This window comes from Polypterus senegalus, chromosome 8 (assembly GCF_016835505.1).
Source record: "Polypterus senegalus isolate Bchr_013 chromosome 8, ASM1683550v1, whole genome shotgun sequence".
In the NCBI taxonomy this organism is placed as follows: Eukaryota; Metazoa; Chordata; class Cladistia; order Polypteriformes; family Polypteridae; genus Polypterus; species Polypterus senegalus.
In genome coordinates this window covers 1,527,781-1,549,752 of record NC_053161.1, presented here as the reverse complement: position 1 = coordinate 1,549,752, position 21,972 = coordinate 1,527,781, and the positions used below count along the sequence as shown (strand labels likewise).

General features: G+C 38.2%; 1 protein-coding gene across 1 annotated transcript in view; it reads left to right on the top strand.

The window, feature by feature from the left end:
• The window catches only part of LOC120533666 (cation channel sperm-associated protein subunit gamma-like), a 100,931-nt gene that overhangs the window by 19,824 nt on the left and 59,135 nt on the right, over window positions 1-21,972 (top strand). The window contains exons 2-8 of the mRNA XM_039760565.1: window positions 1,382-1,584; window positions 2,120-2,168; window positions 2,374-2,441; window positions 2,622-2,675; window positions 2,762-2,909; window positions 3,542-3,668; window positions 3,749-3,827. Of these exons, the coding sequence (XP_039616499.1) occupies window positions 1,382-1,584; window positions 2,120-2,168; window positions 2,374-2,441; window positions 2,622-2,675; window positions 2,762-2,909; window positions 3,542-3,668; window positions 3,749-3,827 (728 nt within the window). The remainder of the gene's footprint in view (window positions 1-1,381; window positions 1,585-2,119; window positions 2,169-2,373; window positions 2,442-2,621; window positions 2,676-2,761; window positions 2,910-3,541; window positions 3,669-3,748; window positions 3,828-21,972) is intronic.

Below are 21,972 nucleotides of genomic sequence, written 5' to 3'. Positions count from 1 at the left end.
TACACCTTGGTTTTGTTGCCCTTCAAGATCAACAGTTTAATGATTTCACTGTCCTCCTCATTGTGGGCATTTAAAAGCATTAACCCCATTTTTGGGTCTGCACAGACTTGGCACCTGCTTGAGGGTAGGTTGCCTGTAGTGAGACCATACCTTAGGTAAGGGCATATCTGGATGTTTATCTAGTTTTTGAGGACTGCACCCCTTTCTGAGATTTTAAAGTGGCAAATCACAACATTTGACATTAGCCAAGATATGTTGTCAGTGATGGTGACTCCAAGATTTTTATAACTGTCATATACTCCAGTATAGATATGACGTTGGTCTGCCTGATGCTTTCTTTTCTCTCCAGCTCCTTCATTTTGCCCAAATTAAGGAAGACAGTATTGTCCTGGGACTGCTGTGTAACAAGGCAAACCTCTCCTCTTTAAATTGTCCCATCATTGTTGCTGATCAAGATCATAATGGTGGTCCTATCAAGAAATTAATGACGCATGTGGAGTTATGCATGGTCACACAATCATAGCAGAAAAAAGTTTACAGAATGGTGCTTGGCACACTGCTCTGTGGGTTTCTCCTTTGAGGATCAATGTGGAGGAAGTAACGCTAACAACATGCACATGTTGGGGGTCTTCCTTTTAGAACATTCAAAATCCAACTGTGTGGGGTGTAAGAGCTTGCTAATCAGTATGGTTGGTACAATAGTGTTAAGTAAACACTGTAGTCTATATACTGAAGAGTGGTCTGGCTTTATTTAGGTATGCCAGGATACTATGAAGTTCAAGGGACATGGTCAATGCACAAGAGTTTGATTTTCTTAATGGGCCCTTGTGTTGTGTTGTCAGGGCAGGCAGCCATTTGTTAAAAGTACATTTTGATTAACGACTATTTAAATTATTTTAGTTGGTAACACTGTGGTGGGCTGGCGCCCTGCCCAGGGTTTGTTTCCTGACTTGCACCCTGTGTTGGCTGGGATGGCTCCAGCAGACCCCCATGACCCTGTAGTTAGGATATGGCAGGTTGGATAATGGATGGATGGATAGTTGGTAACATTACAAAACTGGCTGATTAAAACAAGAAGTAAGAAATTGCATTGTCTTCATTTATGCATATTTTTTTTTATAACAACATGACAACATGGTTAATTATCCAATGGCTATAACAGAGAGACAAGTTAAATCAGAAAGCTCATTTTTACTGCATACAGTCCAAATTAATTTAGAGGTTAAAAAGGGTTACACTTACATTGGTCCAGTTCTAAATGTTGAAAGCAAATCCACCATAAAATTATGAGGAGAAGACAAGGTTATGCTGCAGAGACTTGCTCTAAAATAACATATTTTCCTTTTTAAAATTTTTGTTTTTATCCTGTTTTCTTCTGCAGTGGTGCAGGCCATGTTTCTCTTGCAGGCTCTGCTGGGATCACTGTGCCTGGCAGAGCAGTGCTCGTGGCAACTTCAGGTCCTGGAAACCGAGACTTTTCAGGTTGTGTCCAACACTCTGTGGAGGCAGCAGCAGGTGTACGGAATTCAGAAAATCATGAAATTGCTGGTTGAACAAGCTGTGGATCCTCAGGAAAATGAAGTGGTGAGAGTAATTAGGCTAGTCTGTTTGTGGTAACTAATGATTATTTGAACTGGACTGTAACTGCAGTGACTTTGCCCTGAACATGCCAATGTTTGCATTAATACGACTAATACCACTTTTCTCTCTAGTGTAGTGCTGTTTATCGATTGAACATTTAGCTAGATTAGCTATTTAGATAAAAATCAAATGAAGAAAAAAAGAAATTAAACAACAAGGTGGCACTGATGGTCCTAGGAACCTAGGATAGGCCTAGTCATCACCTGTGAAGCACTTCTATTTTTACCATTTTTGCATTCCAATCCAGTTTCCACTTACGATGTAGAGGCATTCAGATTGTATTCACTGGTAACTCTGAGATGGCCTGATTAGTCTGACAGTGTGTGTGTGTGTGTGTGTGTGTGTGTTCTCCTGTTGCACAGAAATCGGGTTTAACCTCCTTGGACTCTTACTACGAAGCATCTCAGTTTGAAGATTAGTACTGTGGAGAACTCCCACAAACTTCACAATGCCTGACTTAGAACTGATCTCCTTGCAGCATGATCTGATAGGTGAACTCCGCCGTGCAGAGATTGTTTCTGAATGCTGTAAGTGGAGAGTGATTTCTAGTGACATAAACTGAGCTCTTTCTGTGTCCTAGTCCCCCTTTTCAGCACAGCGCCACCACTACACCAAAGAAAAACATCCTGACTCTAGCATAGAACCTAGTAGCCTTTTGATACTACCACATTGTCCCTATACATGCTTGGAGAGCCTCATATCCCATAATAGAGCTTATGCTGCTATCCACAGGGTTTTCAATGATTGCCTGCTATGATGGTACCATCCCCTGGTGGTTAATAAGAGTATCTTCAAGGAGGGTAAGTCAGGTGATATTCAACCACCTAGATAGTTAGACAAATTGCTGAAGCATTTTGACTGTAAACTGGAAAGCCCAGTAAACCAGATCTGTTTTTGACAGGCTATTTGTAAGGTAAGAAATACGAAATGCAGCCTTTTCTCCCCTGTTACAAAGTATTACTTATTTCCACACCCCTTAGATATACTTTGGCTTCCCCTACTACCTGAAAGTCATCCTGTCCTGCTCTACTAAGGTAAGCATGCTTTTCCAATCTGTTTTCTGTCAAAATCCCTCCAACAGTTAGTCATGTTTCTTATTACCTCCTTCTTTCCTTCCTAGGTGGCCTCAGAGTATGTTGCCCGCCAGGCATTCCTGACTGGGATGAGCCCTAATGTGACTATGATTGCTAAAGAACCTGTCAATCCGGCCAGTGGAATTCACATGAGCCTGGAACTGACATTGGGTGCTGCTGCCTTGCGGGATGACAGTAAGGAGTTTTTGGATATAACTAAATAAGTTTTATAATAAATAATAATAAACTTATAATAAATTATTATTTTTTATAAATAAGTTTTATAATAAATAAGTTTTCGGATTTAAATTGGCTTCCACTTTAGTCAGTATCCAAAGAGTTTGACTAATTCAGGCTAAGTTATTTAAGGGTAATTAATATTTTTGTGCATTTGGTCTCAATTAGAGTTATGTGGTTTCAAATGTATGGAACTGTCTTCCAGATTTTGAAAAATCATAAGAGTGTGATAAACAAATTAAACCCAGGCAAAAACACAAGCCAGTTTTTGCAAAATGTAAATGAGTGCCAAGATGGGCACTAGCATCATGTCCAGCCACAGATATCTCTTGAATATTTGGACTATGCTGGTTTTTAGCATAAGACTCGCTCAAAAACTCTGTCAGGTGAGTCTTGACCTGCATTATTCAATCCTGACCTTCTTAGGACTCTTTTATTGACTGATTCTGGCAGGAATGTGCTTCTCAAGGATTGTATATCAATTTAACATGGGGAAAATATAAGTGGTAGAGACCATGCAGTATAAATGCAACACACACTCTTCAGTGGAAGCGACAGTAACAGACTGACTTTTTGTCTTTCTTTCTCAGCACCTGCCTGTTCCAGTGAGATGTGCTTACTTGGCTGGTATTTCCCCTTGCCTTTCGTCAATGGCTCAGTAGTGTATCTGTTTATAATTCAAAGTAATGGCTTTGGTCTAGACATCATGGACAGCATGTGAGATTACTGTGTTCTTTTAGCATTTTCTTTGCCTTCTCTGAGTGTCTCCTTCTCATATATTTTATTAAACCTTACAGGCATACACTGAATATAAATGGGTACATAGTTCCATCCCTTACCCCAAACAGAGAGCCAGAAGTGGTGCTAGGAGTCAAGGTGAGGATATTGTATGATTTGGTTATCTGTTTCAAAATAGACCAAAGTGTATATATGCTCCATCAAAAATCGTCCTTTTTTGATATTCATAGGTAAGAGTCCACACAAACAAAACTCAATATTGGCAGTTAAGAACAAAACACTAAACATTGTAGGACAACAGCACTTACCATAACGTTTAAAGCGGGTTTGACGTGTAGAAACAGACAGGCCTGTCTGACTAGTTACATATTATCACCATCAAAGCAAGAATCTCCAGAAACACTGGGCAAGCACTGGCAAAATTATTGAATGTAGCTAAGTTTTTGGTCTTTACCACTGTTTCCTGATGACTTGGTTTGGAGAAAAGATGCCCAAGGGTAGAGGGAAAATCAGATCTCATTTGAGTGTTAAATTATTTTGATAGACAGTAGCAAGTTTTGATTGATTCTCTTTTCATCGTTTTATCCTATTGCTTACAGAAATTTGTCTAATATTTTTTTACCTTTTTGTCCTTACTTCTGTCTGTAAGAGGACAAGTCTCACAAGTTGTTGGTTAAATAACAGAATCTTGCATCTGACCTTCATCTTAATCTGTTTTTAAAGAAATGTGATGTTTAGACTTAGGAACAGTCCTATCTATAAATTTGAAAATTTCACTCCATTCTTTCATGTAGTATCTGACATCAAGTGAAATGCTTTTTTTGTAGCAAAAGTTAAATATTTTATATAATGAACGTGGCATGAAGATATGATGATTTTCTGAATAATGAGATTGTGAAGGTCAGTGTTATGTACTTGAAGGTTGTTCAACATTATGGACACACAACTAAAGATTTTGTGTGTTTATTTTTCTCTGTTAATATACTTAGAACAAAGAATATTTGGCTATGGCCTTTTACTATGAGACTGATTAGCATTTTGGTTTTGGTGCTTAATTTCTCATCTTCCAGATTTGATCTTGCCTTTCTTATTGACTATGTTTCATTTTCTGGTTAATTTGAACAGCATCTGCCTAACATTTTTCTGTGATTTACCTCTTAACAGAACAGTGGCAGTTTTGTATTCTAAATACTGTTTTAGTGGCCTTGGACAACTTTTTAATGCCAAATTATATGTTCACCATTACAGGTATATTAAATCCAAGTATATAATAAAGCTGATAAGATGATTTTATATTCAGTTTAATGTGCCTCAGCAATGAGGAATTCCTTCATTTCACTCTATTTTCAAGAGGTTAGATAAATTTCAATTCACTGGTAGTGTGTAGGATATATTTGTAAGACCACTGAGAGCTGTAAGCTTGCCAGAAAATATTGAAACGGTCGACATGCTGTAAAGCAGTGCTTTTGGCATTTAGTACAACAATCAATTCAATTCTGTTTACTTTTGTATAGCTTACTTCACTGAGTGAAGGACCAGAGCACTATGACAAGTTCTCAGGTAAAATGCAAGTATAAATTTTACACATTACTAAATGCTGACTTAGTACACATAAAGACAGAGATGTATTTAAATCTCTCTATAATAAAAAATCTTGGGAAGAGAGATGAGACGTGACTTTCTTCGAGAGACACTTTAACGTCCTGCGAAACAAGACTTCGTGTCAAGAGATTTAACCACGCCTGGGGCCGGAAATAAAAGAAAAAGAGTAGATGACAAAGGAGAACATCGTACGAATTCAAAAACGTTGGTGTGACACAAATGCAGAGCAGGTTAGAGATAATGAAAGTACTAAAATTCGAAAGTCTCAAAAAATGATCGCATTAGCACAAACAAATGGAAATTATTACTCAGTGAAATAACGGAACAGCAAAAAGAGATCAAATACATTGTTCAGATTTTAAACTTTAAGGCGGAGACTTGTAGATCATCTAATTCGTGTTGCCATCAGGGAAAAGTAGTGTTTCTTCCCAATGAAGAGGCATATCCGTGAGAATTAAAAGATTTGTTTTTTGGTGAAAGTGAAATCCACATATGCTGTCATGCTTGGGTCACAGAGTTCCACAGATACACAGGAGATTTTAGAGACAGAAACATTATTCAAACACTTCAAACAAACATAAGTCTCTTTCAGGAGTGAATCGAGCTCCAAGTGTAGTCAGAAGGGATTGTCCCATCTCTCAATTAAAAGAATAGAAAATCTTCCTCTTCATAGGGGTGTGCCTCAGGAGCAGGACCCCCCACAGGAGCAGAGGATGTCTAGGGGAGAAGAAAAACAAAGCAGTGTGACAAAAGGACAGCTGCTGTACAGGCTTTTAAATGTTCAAAGCGCCGTGTGAGATGAAGATCACTCAGCACGGCAACAGCAGCGAGCCAGAAGCTGATCAAGCAAATAGGAGGTAAAAAAAAACCTGTTTGTTTCCCATTGTATCACCTTTTAAAAGGGGGTTTCAAGGGAACCACTGCATCTCCTCAGGGTGCATTCAGTCCCCTCTTCACAACGCGAGCAGCAGAGATGCGAAGGGGCTGGTACGTAGCACAGGCATGGGTGGGTTGGCGAGCGAAGCGAGCAGGTTGTGAAGCCTCCTAGTATACATGAAAACAATGCTGTTTGAAACTGACTAACATAAATGGAAACCAACAATTTCTGTCCATTGAATAATTATTGAACCATAGCCAGATGACAACAGAGGAGAGGAAAACAAAAACACCAGTCAGCAGCATTCATGGAGGAAAGAAACCTCTGGACACTCCATGGTCAATTGTAAGAAAGTCCAAGACAAAGTCAAACACAGTCACTCCTGGGCCATCTAATTTTAATTGGTCAATTCCAATGCTCCTTTATCTAAGATGGTTTTTCCTTACACAGGAGAGCAGCTTGACAGTAGAGTAGTGCCACATCAAGGTTTCAAGAAGATAAACAGATAGACGAGGTTTAGCACTGGTTTATAATAATTGTAGTAATTGATGACAGTTTATAAATATTTTATTATTTTTATTTCTGTACAAATCACTAACAAACAGAAATGCAGTATGCACAGCTAATCAGCAGCTCTAGTCAGGGTATAATATTAGTAGACATTAATAAGTAGTAGGGAGTTTTCAGCTTGAATTTGAAGGTTGATACTGAAAGGAACATCTATCAGATCCTTCCACAGCTTCAGATGCCTTAAACTAAAAGTACAACCTCCCAGTATTATTTTATTAACCCTTGGAATCTTAAGTAGGCTGGCATCTTGAACTCTTAATGTGTGATCTGTTTTGTAAGTAATGATAAGGTCAGATAGGTAAAAAGCTCATTGGCTATTTAAGGCTTTACACAGTATATTAAAAGGAGGATTTGGAAATCAGCCATAAGATTAACTGGAAGTCAGTTTTATGATTTAAGATATGTGCTCATACTTTCTAGTTCTTGTAATGATTTTGACAGCTGCATTTTGAATTTACTGGAAGCTGATTTGGAAAGCCTGTGATAATGCATTTTAGTAATCAATCCTACTATAAGTAAATACATGAATTAAATTCTCAGTATCCTGACTATTAAGAAAATGTCTTAATTTTGCAAGATGGAAAAAAGTTAACTCCTAAATTGCTTGCTGAATCAATAAAATTAATGGTGATTCCAGCTGAATTTGAAAGTTTCAGTCCGCACCATTCTCCCCAGTAACATTTTTTTTTTGTAATTAGAGATAAATAATTCACATTTGTCCACTCATTTATCTCACTGACATAATTAATTAAGGATACCAAAGAAAGGTGTTTGGTCTAAAAGAAATTACAGCTTGGTGTCATTTGTGCATGACAGAGAATTAATGTTATTTTTTCTAATGATTTTTCCCAATGGAAGCATATAAAGTCAAAACAGTAAATGTCAGAATACAGAGTTCTGCACGACACCTTATTTAACTTCTGAGTATAATACTGGAGTACTATCAGCACATTACTGCATATACTGAAATTCATTTGCTAAATAAAAATTAAATCAGGCAAGGAAACTGCCTGATAGTGCAATGTAGTTTTCCAGCCTATGTAATAAAATAAAATGGTCAAAGATGTCAAATACTGCACTAAAGTCAAATTTCCTTCATCAAAGGATACTAAAATGTCATTTACAACATGGGCTAGTGTGGTTTCTGTATTCTGACCATTTCTGACATCTCAGGTGAAGCATGACCACTCAGGATCTGTAATTACTGTTTGTGGGTCTAGCTCTGACTTTTAGGTAATAGCCTGATTACTGACACTTTGGTGCATCAAGAACCTGGTAAAGTCCTTGCTAGGGTCTTCCTCAATAGGATCCATGATCACTTGCTCACCTCCCAGCGACTGGAGCAGTCTGGGATTACGCCTAAGAAGTCTACCATCATCCACATCCTGGCACTATGGATTTTCATTGAGTGCAAATGCGAATGTCGGCAGAGTTTCTTTGCAGCTTTTGTCAATTTTCATAAAGTGTTCGACTCACTTGATCGAGCTGCCCTGGGGGACATCCAAATATTTTACAGAATCACCCTAAAGTTGCTGGATATCATGACCTGCCTTTACACTGGTACTGCAAGTGCTGTGCAGAGTGGAGGTAGAACCTGCAGTTTTCCCAGTTGATTTTGGCATTTGTCAGGAGTATGTTTCTATCCTGTTCAATGCTTGCATGGATTGGATGTTGGGGAGGGTCATGGGGTCCAGCGGCTGTAGGGCATCTGTTGGTGAAGAGAGATTCACTGATCTTGTGTCCTGGATAAAAACTAAAATCCAGGCCTTTAATGACCTCTTGGGCATAGCCATTAGCAGTGTGTCTCTCTGAGGAGGGAATGTCAATCTCTTCGAGAGGTGTACTTACCTTGTCAGTAATGTTCATGTCTCTGATAACTGTTCCTATGAAGTCAGTAGACAGATTGGGAGAGCATGGAGGGTCATGAGATCGTTGGAAAGGGTGTTCCCAATATTTTTAAAGTCTTGGTGCTCCCTGTGTTGCTATATGGTTGCGAGACATGGACACTATCCAGTGACCTGAGGTGAAGACTGGACTCCTTTGGTACTGTGTCTCTTCAGAGAATGCTTGGGTACCGCTGTTTTAAAACAGCAATTATGGCACTGCGGTCATGTGGCATGATTTCCTGAGAGTGATATGGCTCGCAGCATCCTATAATTGCTGTGTGGCTGGACCAGGCCAAGGGACGTTCACGTAATGCCTGGCTCTGGCAGATAATCATTTCAGGTTGAGCCTAGACTGCGTGTCTGCCTGGGCATTGCCAACCGGAATTCTAGTTGTTTCATTGTGTGACAGGTGCAGCAATGCGCTGTACTAGTGCATGCTGTCCAATCAGACCCAACCTTAAGGATATGATTGGGTGCTGCCAGTACAGCCATTATGTTTTCCAGTAGTTCAGCTGGGATTGAGTCTAAGGGACAGGTAGTATGTTTCATTTTAGAAATTAAAGTTATGACTTCCTGTTCTGTTATCAAATTAAAATTACTACAGTGGTGCATGCAGGGCTAGATAGGTTTGCCTATGTAATATTAAGAGAGGTAACACTGAAATCTGGGACCTTATATTTTCAATGTTATGATGAAAGAAGTTCATAAAATGTGCTCTGCTAATGTGTGTAGGGATTTTGCATTGCAGTTCAGAGTACTTATTTGTTAGATTAGCCACTGTCCTAAACAGTACATTAGGATTTTTTCTGTTGTCACCTATTTATCTAGAATAGTTGTCTAAGTAAGCCATAAGAGAGATTTTAATATTTTTAACATTTCCTGTCTATGCAGTATGGAACATCTTCAGCTTTGTTGCTCTCCACCCAGTTTTTGCCACTGCAATTTTAATAGCCTGAGTACTCTCCTTAAAATAGAGAGAGTATCTATGTATTTTAATCACTTTTGTTTTAATGGGATCTACTGTATCCAATACCTCTTTTATTTAACAAAGCAAAATTCAACCCCTACCCAAGAGAAAGGGAGGAGAGCCAGCAACCAAAGCTACTGTTTAAAAGCAGCAAGAAAGGAAGAGTACCTTTATCCCCGAAATGGAAGCATATTCTAAAATGTTATTGCTTAGATCTTGCCATATTTAAAAAAACAACTTTGAACAGATCCTTTAAGTGAGAATTAGATTTTTTGTAATTTCAAATAGTATAGAACATCCATTACCCACTGACTTGAAAGTGGTGGTGTTCAATTCTTCCAGTTGAACAAGATAAATCTATGTGCTAGTAGTGAGGTAAAGGCAATTACAGTTTGTTGGTTTTGCCTCTTTTAACGTCACATTATAATTTGATGTTAGCTGATCTAAATTGTTGCCCACAATTGCACTTCAGTTTCTCAAAATGTCTGCAAATTCAGAATTACAATCCAGCTGTTGCACTGCCCTACTTTTAATCTACAAGTGTTTACAAGTGTATTAGAAAGGGCAAAAACAAATCAAATGTGGATAGGTAGTTATCAGAAATAGCTTCATTTAATAGAGTAATATTTAAATTCTGAATCTCAACTCTGTGAGAATTAATTAGATCTAATGTGTGGCTATGATAATGAGTTGGGCATTGACAATCTGGAAAAACCATACTGAGCTTAACAAATTAGTAAATCATTTGCTGAAATTTTCAGTTTCCACATCTGTGTGGAGTTTAAAATCCCTCCATCAACACTGCATGATCATAGTTTATAGCTAAATCTTATAAAAGGCTGCCAGATTTCACAATTAGTTCCCACATTTTCTTTTAGCCTTGGTGAATAAGGAGATAGATAGATAGATAGATAGATAGATAGATAGATAGATAGATAGATAGATAGATAGATAGATAGATAGATAGATAGATAGATAGATAGATAGATAGATAGATACTTTATTAATCCCAAGGGGAAATTCACATAATCCAGCAGCAGCATACTGATACAAAGTAACAATATTAAATTAAAGAGTAATAAAAATGCATGTAAAAGCAGACAATAACTTTGAGTCATGTTAGCATTTACTCCCCCGGGTGGAATTGAAGAGTCGCATAGTGTGGGGGAGGAACGATCTCCTCAGCCTGTCAGTGGAGCAAGACAGTGACAAAAGTCTGTCACTGAAGCTACTCCTCTGTCTGGAGATGACACTGTTCAGTGGATGCAGTGGATTCTTCATGATTGACAGGAGTTTGCTTAGCACCCATCACTCTGCTACAGATGTTAAACTGTCCAGCTTCATTCCTACAATAGAACCTGCCTTCTTAACACGTTTGTCCAGGCGTGAGGCGTCTTTCATCTTTATGCTGCCACCCCAGCACACCACCGCGTAGAAGAGGGCACTCGCCACAACCGTCTGGTAGAACATCTGCAGCATCTTACTGCAGATGTTGAAGGATGCCAACCTTCTCAGAAAGTATAGTCTGCTCTGACCTTTCTTACATAGAGCATCAGTATTGGCAGTCCAGTCCAATTTGTCATCCAGCTGCACTCCCAGATATTTAAAGGTCTGCACCCTCTGCACACAGTCACCTCTGATGATCACAGGGTCCAAGTTCTTATAATAAATATAATATATGATATAAATATAATAAATTAAGTTCTTATAATACCTCAGATTACTGCAAAACATTATTCTTAGTGTTGACATGTAGCAATAAAGTGGATATTTTATCTTTGGCTGGAAAATCTAATTTAACCTTTGCCCCTGAAAGGTATTTTACTTTACCTGTTGGATTATTATTTTAATATTCTGAGAAATGGAATCACCAGTTACACACATGTTGTTGCTGTCAACCTTGACAAAAGTGCTGCTTAGTGCTGAGTATCTCTTCTGGGTCCAAACTGCTGTCCTGGGTGTTGATGGAATGCATTTTGACTTCTTAGACTCACATCTCACTGTATCCGCTCACCCTGTGGCTGAATTAGTGCTGTTGCTTTTGGCTGATCACTGACTACCTTGGGGAATGGAGAGACTGAAGCTGAATCAGAAATGGCTAAACTGTCTAAACAATCAAAGTCAATTCAATTTTCAGTTTGCCTATTTGCTATCCATTTCCTATTGCTGCCCTCCAAAGCACCTGCTTTTCTGACCAACTCTAAGTTAACTCTACATTTTTGGCAGGTGAAGGTATCTATACTGCCAGCCAGAGAACCTAAGCTGTGTATACTACAGTGCACACAACATAAAAACATACTCTTGCACTAAAGTTCATCATTATCTGTTAGTCAGTAGCACATTTAGACCATTATATTTTAGACCAGTAAGTAAACTGTATTGATTAATTAATTTTTTTTACTATGTTCTTTCTTCCTGAACTCAGTCCAACCATTCATACTATACTTTCAGAAATCATCTTATTCTCCCATTATACCAGTATATGTTATAAATGCAAGGTATATCTACATATAAATGGGTCAATTCAGCATATACAGATGTATATACACAGGAAATACATTAGCGCACAAATTACAGTGATGTATTGACTACTGATTACTGTTACTGCTTATTTCAGAATGATGACTCATACGTATCATGTTCATATTAGACTCATATACGTATCATGTTCATATTAGACTGTAAGGGAAACCAAAACAGAGATTATTTAAATCGCAGGACAGATGTTCAATCATTTTTTATTGGTTTTATAACAAAGAACCACCCAGAACAGACAAGAATCACCTACCAAATCAAACTGCCAGCCATAATCAAAAGTCAAAATAAAATAAGTACATATTTTCAAAGCCTGAATGTTTTCTCTATCAGCATTTGCATTTATTTTTATTACATGAATGCTGTCTCTCAAGTCGTGTCTAGATGCTTCTTTTAAAGCACAGTCATGCTAATGTCACACGCTGCACAGGTTTTGTCACCTTACCAGGCAATTCAGAGCACTCACTGCTTCAAAATAGAGGAAACTATCGAAAAAACTGAAAGAATAACAAGTCCAAATTAAAATGTTTAAATCTTGAACCTAAGTGGTAATGTGCTGTATCAGCACGTGTTCCTAACCTCCTCCTCCTCCTAAGAGTGTGTGTAAGGTTAAAATAAATTTTTTGTCCTACTTTTCTGTAAATTCTAATTGTGCCCTCAGTTTGCTTTAAAGATAAGTGGTCTTTCCAGGACAGGTTTCACACTCCAACACTTACAGTTGACTGTTGTATGAACACATACCTTTTATAGCATAATTAATTAGTTAAAATTACTTTTTTTGTTACTGCTGAACCTTCGGACAATGCTGAACACCCTATGGTATTGTAAAACAAGACTCCTTATGCCATTTTCCACTACATGGCTAAGTCTGATTTCTATTTTATCTCCATTATATTTTTGAAATGTTCCTGGATCCAACCCAGGATATTATTTTTCAGTAACAGTTGGCTCCACTCTGCATATATGTGTTGTCCTGATAATGTGTCCACAGGGCTATGGAGATATTGTAGTCACTAATAGGTTAAAGCCTATGTTGCCAAGCAGATGAAAATGTTAGAGTTGAAAATGAATTGCCTTGCATGTTTTTTGCAATGGTCAATCATTTTACTTGATTCAACACTTGCCTTTGTACAAAATGAATTAAAAGACAAATCACAAATTCTTTTACAAGTTTTCAATATGACTTACATTTTAGTAGACAGCAAAGTGCTGTATATTGATGAATAAGAAATTGGTTTACATTTGTGTCCTGCACAGTGTAAAACAGAAAAAATTAAGTAAGAGTATATAAAGCACCTCTATATCTACTGTATAGTGTCTATGGAAAAGTATTCAGACTCCTTCACTTTTTTACATTTCATTATATTGCAGCCTTATGGTAAAATTATTATTATTATTCACTCATCAAACAGCACTCAATTCTCCAGAATGTCAAAGCAAAACAGGATTTTTCAAAATGTTTGCAAATTTGTTAAAAATACAAAAAATGAAAAAATCACATTGACACAAGTATTCAGAACCCTTGTTATGGCACTTGAAATCTGGCTCAGATGCATCCCATTCCATTAATCATCATTGAGAGGTTTCTACAGGCTGTTTGAAGTCCACATGTGATCAATTCTACTGATTGGACATGTTTAGGAAAGGCACACACCAGTCTATAGAAGGTGCCACAGATGACAATGTGTAGCAGAGCAAAGACCAAGCCATGAGGATCAAATACATTGCCTACAGGGCCTGGATAGAGGATTGTGTTGTGGTACAGATCTGGGGAAGGCGACAAAATATTTTGCAGCAGTGAAGATTCCCAAGAGCACAGTGCGATCCATGAATCTTAAATGGAAGAATTTTTGGACAACCACAACTCTTCCTAGAGCTGGCAGTTCAGCCAAACTAAACAATTGGAAGAGAAGGGCCTCGGTAAACGACTTGACCAACAACCCAATGGTCATTCTGCCTGAGCCACAGAAAACCTGTGTGGACATGAGAGGAACTTCCAGAAGGACTAAAGACCCCAGACTTAAACTAAGTGAACATCTCCGGATAGAGCAGAAGGCAGCCATACAAAGATGGTAACCATTCAGTTTGATAGAATTTAAGAGGATCTGCAGAGAAGAATAGTTGAAATTCCCCATATCCAGTGTGTGAAGCCCAAGAAGACACTTAAATGTAAGAGCTACCGAAGGTGCTTATACAAAGTCTGAATACAGCAGAAGCCCCATATCTATGGGTGACATGACACAAGGCTTACCGCAAATGCTTGAAAATAGCGAACCTTATATGTCAGTTGTTTACATATTGTACATATTTCTGATAAAGTTTAATTGATAAATTAATGCACAATAAGACATTACCTCTAATAAATAGTAATAATAAAATACATTGTACATCATTATACTTGTGTGCTCTCTCTCTCTTAGAACAGGATTCTAATGTTTTAGCGTAACCTTCAAAGAATGATGGAGAAATGAAAAATATCTTGCACACATACACAATTTAAATTTATTTCTTAAAAAATATCTTAATCTATTGTGGGTACTCACCATTCTTCATTGTTTTCACTGATGGGAAGCATTTGACCGTTTCTTATGCTTTGCTGAACTGCTTTGGTGCTTTGGGCAAAAGAGAATTAAGGGTTATTTTTACAACACTATGATAACGGGGAAGCGAATGTGGACAGTGAAAACGCAAAAGGCTTAAGGCTACTTTATAGTTTAACTTGGCACGTCTCTGGAATTGGACTGCACATGGAATGCAGCAATCATTTATTTCTGGAAATATCCATTTATTATTTTTCGGGCCAAGGTAAATCACGAAAAACAGAAACCGCATCTATGGATATGAGGGTTCTACTGTACTTATGTCAATGTGATATTTCAGTTTTTTATTTTTAATAAATTGGCAAAATTTGAAAAAAATCCAAAATCGTGTTAAGGTGGCAACATAACAAAATGTCTAACAAGTGAAGAAGTCTGAATACAATCTAAAAACACTGTACTGTATATATGTTTCTTTCTGCAGTTTTAATCTAATTAGTGCAAGAGCATTAGACTTTCTACATGCTTGAAAGCAAAAATTACCTTTAAATGGTTCACCCTCCTTTTTCTAGCTCCTGGTGAATTCTGGTTTTATTGGAAAAGCAGTGTTGGGCTGCTTGGCATCTCCTGGGTGCTGCCTTTTGGTACTATGGCACTTTGCTGCCACCTGCTGGCTTCACTCTATACCAGAATTGAGTCCTTCTACCACACCCTTAAATTTAAAAGTTTAGTGAATTCTAACATGTACCACAAAAATAAATGTCTTGGTTCACTCAAACATTTTCAGATGTTTTCTTGCTTTCTTCTTCTTTTAGGTTTTCTTCATTTCTCTTCCTTAGATTCATTTTCTGCTGTTAACATAGTCCAATGACAATTCCAGTTTTGCATTATGTATTTCATTAGAACTTGATGGAAATTTATTTCTAACTGACCATTTGTGATTGGTACTCTCCATCTTAGAAGTGTTTGATCTAAATTTCTTCTCTTTTCAGCTAGAAAGACTATTGTCAGTTAAACATGAGGTCCAATGATAAAGTTCCTAACTAATTTTGTAACTCAATTTTGTAACTTAAGTCACTCTTTCCTTTCACATATGTTATTAGTAAGGGTAAAAGTACTACTTTGATTCTTTCTTTACTTGTTTCCAGTTCAAACATTGTGATCCAGTTTTCATCGCATTAAAGACTGAGGGACAAAAAAGTATTCTGATCTGTCACAAAAATAAACTTACTTTTTATAGGTAGGACAAAATTGTTCAATGCAAGTAAAAATGCTCTGATCAGGTTTTTTTACTGACAATACCAATTACCATTCACCGATTTCATGTTACTTGATCAGCTGCTTCCGATACAGATTCCAATTATTTTAATTTTGTTTTAAAAACTTTAACACTAAGCTCCTACATAACCAGACGCATACAAGCCTTATGTCCTTTACTAAAGTGTACATTTATAGTTCAACTGTAGACCACATGTATTAACTGTGCATTTTTTGTTAGCAAATGAAGGCTGTCCAGTGATCATAAAAATACTAAAATAAATACTTATAGTAATATTTACAAAATATGTGTCCATAATTTGCATGGTATAAAAGAAAATAAAATGCATCTCATTAATTCCGTGGTTCTCAAACTATGGGGCGGGCCCCCCTAGGGTGGCACAAAGTAACAAAAAGGGGGGCGCGAACATGTGAAAAAAAGAAAACAAGATTCAAAAATATGAAAAATACATCTATTGAAACCAAAGCAAATTAACTTAAACTACATTCTGATACTAGAAAAATAAATAGAGAGTTAGATAAATGTCAATAAAAGTTAAGTAGTTATAATAAAATATGCATCTATGATATATCGTTAATTAAAAAAGAACAAATTGGTATTAGTGGGCTCCATCCAAAAAACGTAAGCGGGGCGCAATTAAAACTGTTATGAAAACTTGGGTCGCAAATACATAAAGTTTGAGAAATGCTGCATTAATTAAAACCTGACATATTTAATTTTTTCTGTAGTGTACCTATAAAACAAGCAGTTTTCAGCATTTCTTTAACAACTATATATATATATATATATATATATATATATATATATATATATATATATATATATATATATATATATATATATATATACACAGTGCATCCGGGAACTATTCACAGCGCATCACTTTTTCCACATTTTTTTATGCTACAGCCTTATTCCAAAATGGATTAAATTAATTTTTTTCCTCAGAATTCTACACACAACACCCCATAATGACAACGTGAAATAAGTTTACTTGAGGTTTTTGCAAATGTATTAAAAATAAAAAAACTGAGAAATCACATGTACATAAGTATTCACAGCCTTTGCTCAATACTTTGTCGATGCACCTTTAGCAACAATTACAGCCTCAAGTCTTTTTGAATATAATGCCACAAGCTTGGCACACCTATCCTTGGCCAGTTTCGCCCATTCCTCTTTGCAGCACCTCTCAAGCTCCATCAGGTTGGATGGGAAGCGTCGGTGCACAGCCATTTTAAGATCTCTCCAGAGATGTTCAATCGGATTTAAGTCTGGGCTCTGGCTGGGCCACTCAAGGACATTCACAGAGTTGTCCTGAAGCCACTCCTTTGATATCTTGGCTGTGTGCTTAGCGTCGTTGTCCTGCTGAAAGATGAACCGTCACCCCAGTCTGAGGTCAAGAGCACTCTGGAGCAGGTTTTCATCCAGGATGTGTCTGTACATTGCTGCAGTCATCTTTCCCTTTATCCTGACTAGTCTCCCAGTTCTTGCCGCTGAAAAAAATCCCCACAGCATGATGCTGCCACCACCATGCTTCACTGTAGGGGTGGTATTGGCCTGGTGATGAGTGGTGCCTGGTTTCCTACAAACGTGACACCTGGCATTCACACCAAAGAGTTCAATCTTTGTCTCATCAGAACAGAGAATTTTGTTTCTCATAGTCTGAGAGTCCTTCAGGTGCCTTTTGGCAAACTCCAGGCGGGCTGCCATGTGCCTTTTACTAAGGAGTGACTTCCGTCTGGCCACTCTACCATACAGGCCTGATTGGTGGATTGCTGCAGAGATGGCAGAGATGGTTGTCCTTCTGAAAGGTTCTCCTTTTTCCACAGAGGACCTCTGGAGCTCTGACAGAGTGACCATTGGGTTCTTTTTCACCTCCCTGACTAAGGCCCTTCTTCCCTGATCACTCAGTTTAGATGGTCGGCCAGCTCTAGGAAGAGTTCTGGTGGTTTCGAACGTCTTGCACTTATGGATGACTCATTGGGACCTTCAAAGCAGCAGAAATTTTTCTGAACCCTTCCCCAGATTTGTGCCTCGAGACAATCCTGTCTTGGAGGTCTACAGACAATTCCTTTTAACTTCATGCTTGGTTTGTGCTCTGACATGAACTGTCAACTGTGGGACCTTATACAGACAGGTGTGTGCCTTTCCAAATCATGTCCAATCAACTGTCCAATTTACCACAGGTGGACTCCAACTAAGCTGCAGAAACATCTCAAGGATGATCAGGGGAAACAGGATGCACCTGAGTTCAATTTTGAGCTTCATGGCAAAGGCTGTGAATACTTATGTACATGTGCTTTGTCAATTTTTTTATTTTTAATAAATTTGCAAAAATCTCAAGTAAACTTTTTTCATGTTGTCATTGTGGGGTGTTGTGTGTAGAATTCTGAGGAAAAAAATTAATTTCATCCATTTTGGAATAAGGCTGTAACATAACAAAATGTGGAAAAAGTGATGCGCTGTGAATACTTTCTTGATGCACTGTATATATATATATATATATATATATATATATATATATTTATATATATATATATATATATATACTGTAGGTATATACTGTATTATATATATATATATATACACACACACTATGTGGGCAAGACCCCCTAGAGCCTTTGGCATCCAACCCCCAGTTGCGGCCAGTCTGCTGCTTGTGTTGTAAAGAGGGGGGCTAAACAAACCCAAAGGAGCAAAGGAGACCCAGTTGCTCCTCCGAAACCCCCTCTTAAATGGTGATACAATGGGAAACAAATAGTTTTTTTTTACCTCCTTTTTGCTCGATCAGCTGCTGGCTTGCCATATGATCTGCATCTCACACAGCATTTTGAACATTTAAAAGCCTGTACAGCGGCTGTCCTACTCTTTGTCTTTTATTTCCGGCCCCGGGCATAGTTACAGTAAATCTCTTAGCACTCTTGGTTAAGTCTCTTCTTGTGGGAGTTCCTGATATTTTTTAGTTTATAATTTAAAAACAGAATAAGAATCTGAAAATCTAACATCACATTAAAGTTCGTTAAATTATGAAAAGAATGTTACCAAACATATATATGTAGGTTTTAAAATAAGCCCGATTTAAAGCATGACAAAAAAAGTAACAAAATCGTTGCACAAAATCATTGCACTTTTAGACTTAGTATTTTATATATTGAGAATATTATTATATATATAAATAAAATAAAAGAGCACAGAGACAGCAGATAAGCAGTTGGGGAGCCTCCTCGTATCCTGGATGAAGGTTCCAGTCTTTCAAAGAAAAGTCAAAGGACATTGAAACAAACATTTGACAGTTATAGAAGTTATAGAATAATGCCAGTGAAAGTTGGACTCCACCAGGGCTGCCCTTTGTCACCAATTCTGTTCATAACTTTTATGGAGAGAATTTCTAGACGCAGCCAGGGTGTTGAGGGAGTCCGGTTTGGTGGAATCAGGATTGGGTCACTGCTTTTTGCAGATGATGTTGTCCTGTTTGCTTCACCAGGCCGTGATCTTCAGCTCTCTCTGGATAGGTTCGCAGCTGAATGTGAAGCGGCTGGGATGGGAATCAGCACCTCCAAATCCGAGACCATGGTCCTCAGCCGGAAAAGGGTGGAGTGCCCTCTCAGGGTTGGGAGTGAGATCCTGCCCCAAGTGGAGGAGTTCAAGTATGTCGGGGTCTTATTCACGAGTGAGGGAAGAGTGGAGCGTGAGATCGACAGGCGGATCGGTGTGGCGTCCACAGTGATCATCGGTCTGTCGTGGTGAAAAAGGAGCTGAGCCATAAGGCAAAGCTCTCATTTTACCAGTCAATCTATGTTCCTACCCTCACCTATGGTCTTGAGCTATGAGTAGTGACCGAAAGGACGAGATCGCGGTTACAAGCAGCCAAAATGAGTTTCCTCTGCTGCGTGTCTGGGCTTTCCCTTAAAGATAGGGTGAGAAACTCAGTTGTCCGGAAGGGGCTCAGAGTAGAGCCGCTGCTCCTCCACATTGAGAGGAGTCAGATGAGGTGGGTCGGGCATCTGATCAGGAGGTGTTCCGGGCACATCTAACCAGGAGGAGGCCCCAGGGAAGACCCTGGGCACGCTGGCTGGCCTGGGAATGCCTCGGGATTCCCCTGGAAGAGCTAGATGAAGTGGCCGGGGAGAGGGAAGTCTGGGCATCTCTGCTCAAGCTGCTGACCCCGTGACCCAATCTCGGATAAGCGGAAGAGGATGGATGGATGGATGGAAAATGGTTTCTTGAAGCTTTTATAGAGGGTTTTCAGAAAGTACAATTGGTGGGTAGGAAATTAGCTAAATGGAGGTGATGTTGATTGTAGAAGCTGGGGATAATATCAGAATCGGTGGACGAAACTGAAGTCATCATGGTGATACTAGAAGTGAGCTAATTAGGAGGAGACAGAAGAGAAGTCTTCTATAGTGAGTGCCATGGAGATGGAGACATGAACGTTGTGTCAGGTAGGAGTTTTTGAACTTCTGTCTTTATGTTGATGAAAAGGAAAGACAACACGCTATCTTCTAATCTTTTGCGCCCTATCAAGCCCTTTTGCTGTCCCCTATTTGTGTGTGTGTGACTATATATATGTGTGGAAGCAAAGGTCTGTGATACGGTTTGAATATTTGAAGCTAGAGATCAATAAAGGGAGAAAATGAGTCACATATCTTAAAATTCGTTTTACTCCTAAGCTTTTGACAACCTACCAGGTGTCATCATCAGAGGAAAATGATTAGACATACAGGAATCAAAAGCAATATATAGTATGTGAAGAGTGGAGATGGAGGGGGAGGTTGTATTGATTAATAAGGTGGGGATCAGAAGGTATTGGTCATAAAGTCTTTATTATTATTTAGATGTTCTTCTTTTTAAGCCTGTATATGCTGGTTCAAGTCCAAGTGTCTGTTAAAGAAGTTTTCATTAGAGAGCCACGATTCAGCCAGCTCTCTGGCACTCTTAGGCACAAGTTACTTAGGCCATGAATTTTACTTTCACAGTGTCCCAGCTAAATGTGTATGCAGTTGAACTTGTATGTGTGTAAATCAGAGACTGTGGGTCTTTCCTTATGACATCATTGTGATACTCCTGTATATGTGTTGTGAGTCTTTTAGATGTTTGTCCGATGTATACCACTGGGCTTGTATTGTATGGAATGCTGTGAACTGGGTTTCTTGTCTCCATGGTTGACATTTTGCTTTTGGCATTGAAGAGGACAGTCCGTAAAGTGTTTGCCATTTTGGGCACTATCTTGATCCCAGATCTGGACAGGATGCAAGCTGTACCTTCTAACATGCCACAGTGATAAGGGAGGATGTAGTAAGTGCAGTGGGGGACCGAGCTGGAGTCGACAGTTTGCTGAGATCTGGGGCATCTCCTATATGGGCGTTGTTTAATAAATGACTTGAGGTATCCATTTGATGTGAATAGATGAAAAAGATAATGTCTTTCATTCTTTTTTGTGTCCATTTTTTTACAATGGGTGTTAATCGTTTTGAACAAAGTTCTAACACAGCTCTGTTTATGTGAAGAAGGGGGATTCCTGGAAAAAGTGTAGTATTTTTTCTTCATAACATCCTTTGCAATAAACACTTGTAATTAAACTGGAGTGGTTATCTCTTTCAATATAAATGTCAAGGAAATTGATGTGTCCATTCATTTTTTTTTCCATCATGAATTGGATTTCAGGGAATGTAGTGGAACCTCGGGTCATGACCGTAATTCGTTCCAAAACTTTGGTCGCAGCCCGATTTGGTCGTGATACAAAGTAATTTCCCCCATAGGATTGTATGTAAATACAATTAATCCATTCTGGACCATACAAGCTGTATTTAAATATATTTTTTTTAAAGATTTTTAAGCACAAAAATAGTTAATTATACCATAGAACGAACAGTGTAATTGTAAACTAAATGTAATAACATTGAATAATACTGAGAAAACCTTGAACAGAGAGAACTAACATTGCAAGTTTTCATGCTATAGCCTTATGGACCGCTCGCTGTAAACACTTTTTTAATGAGTTTTAAGCACAGGGAAAAAAATGAACATTTG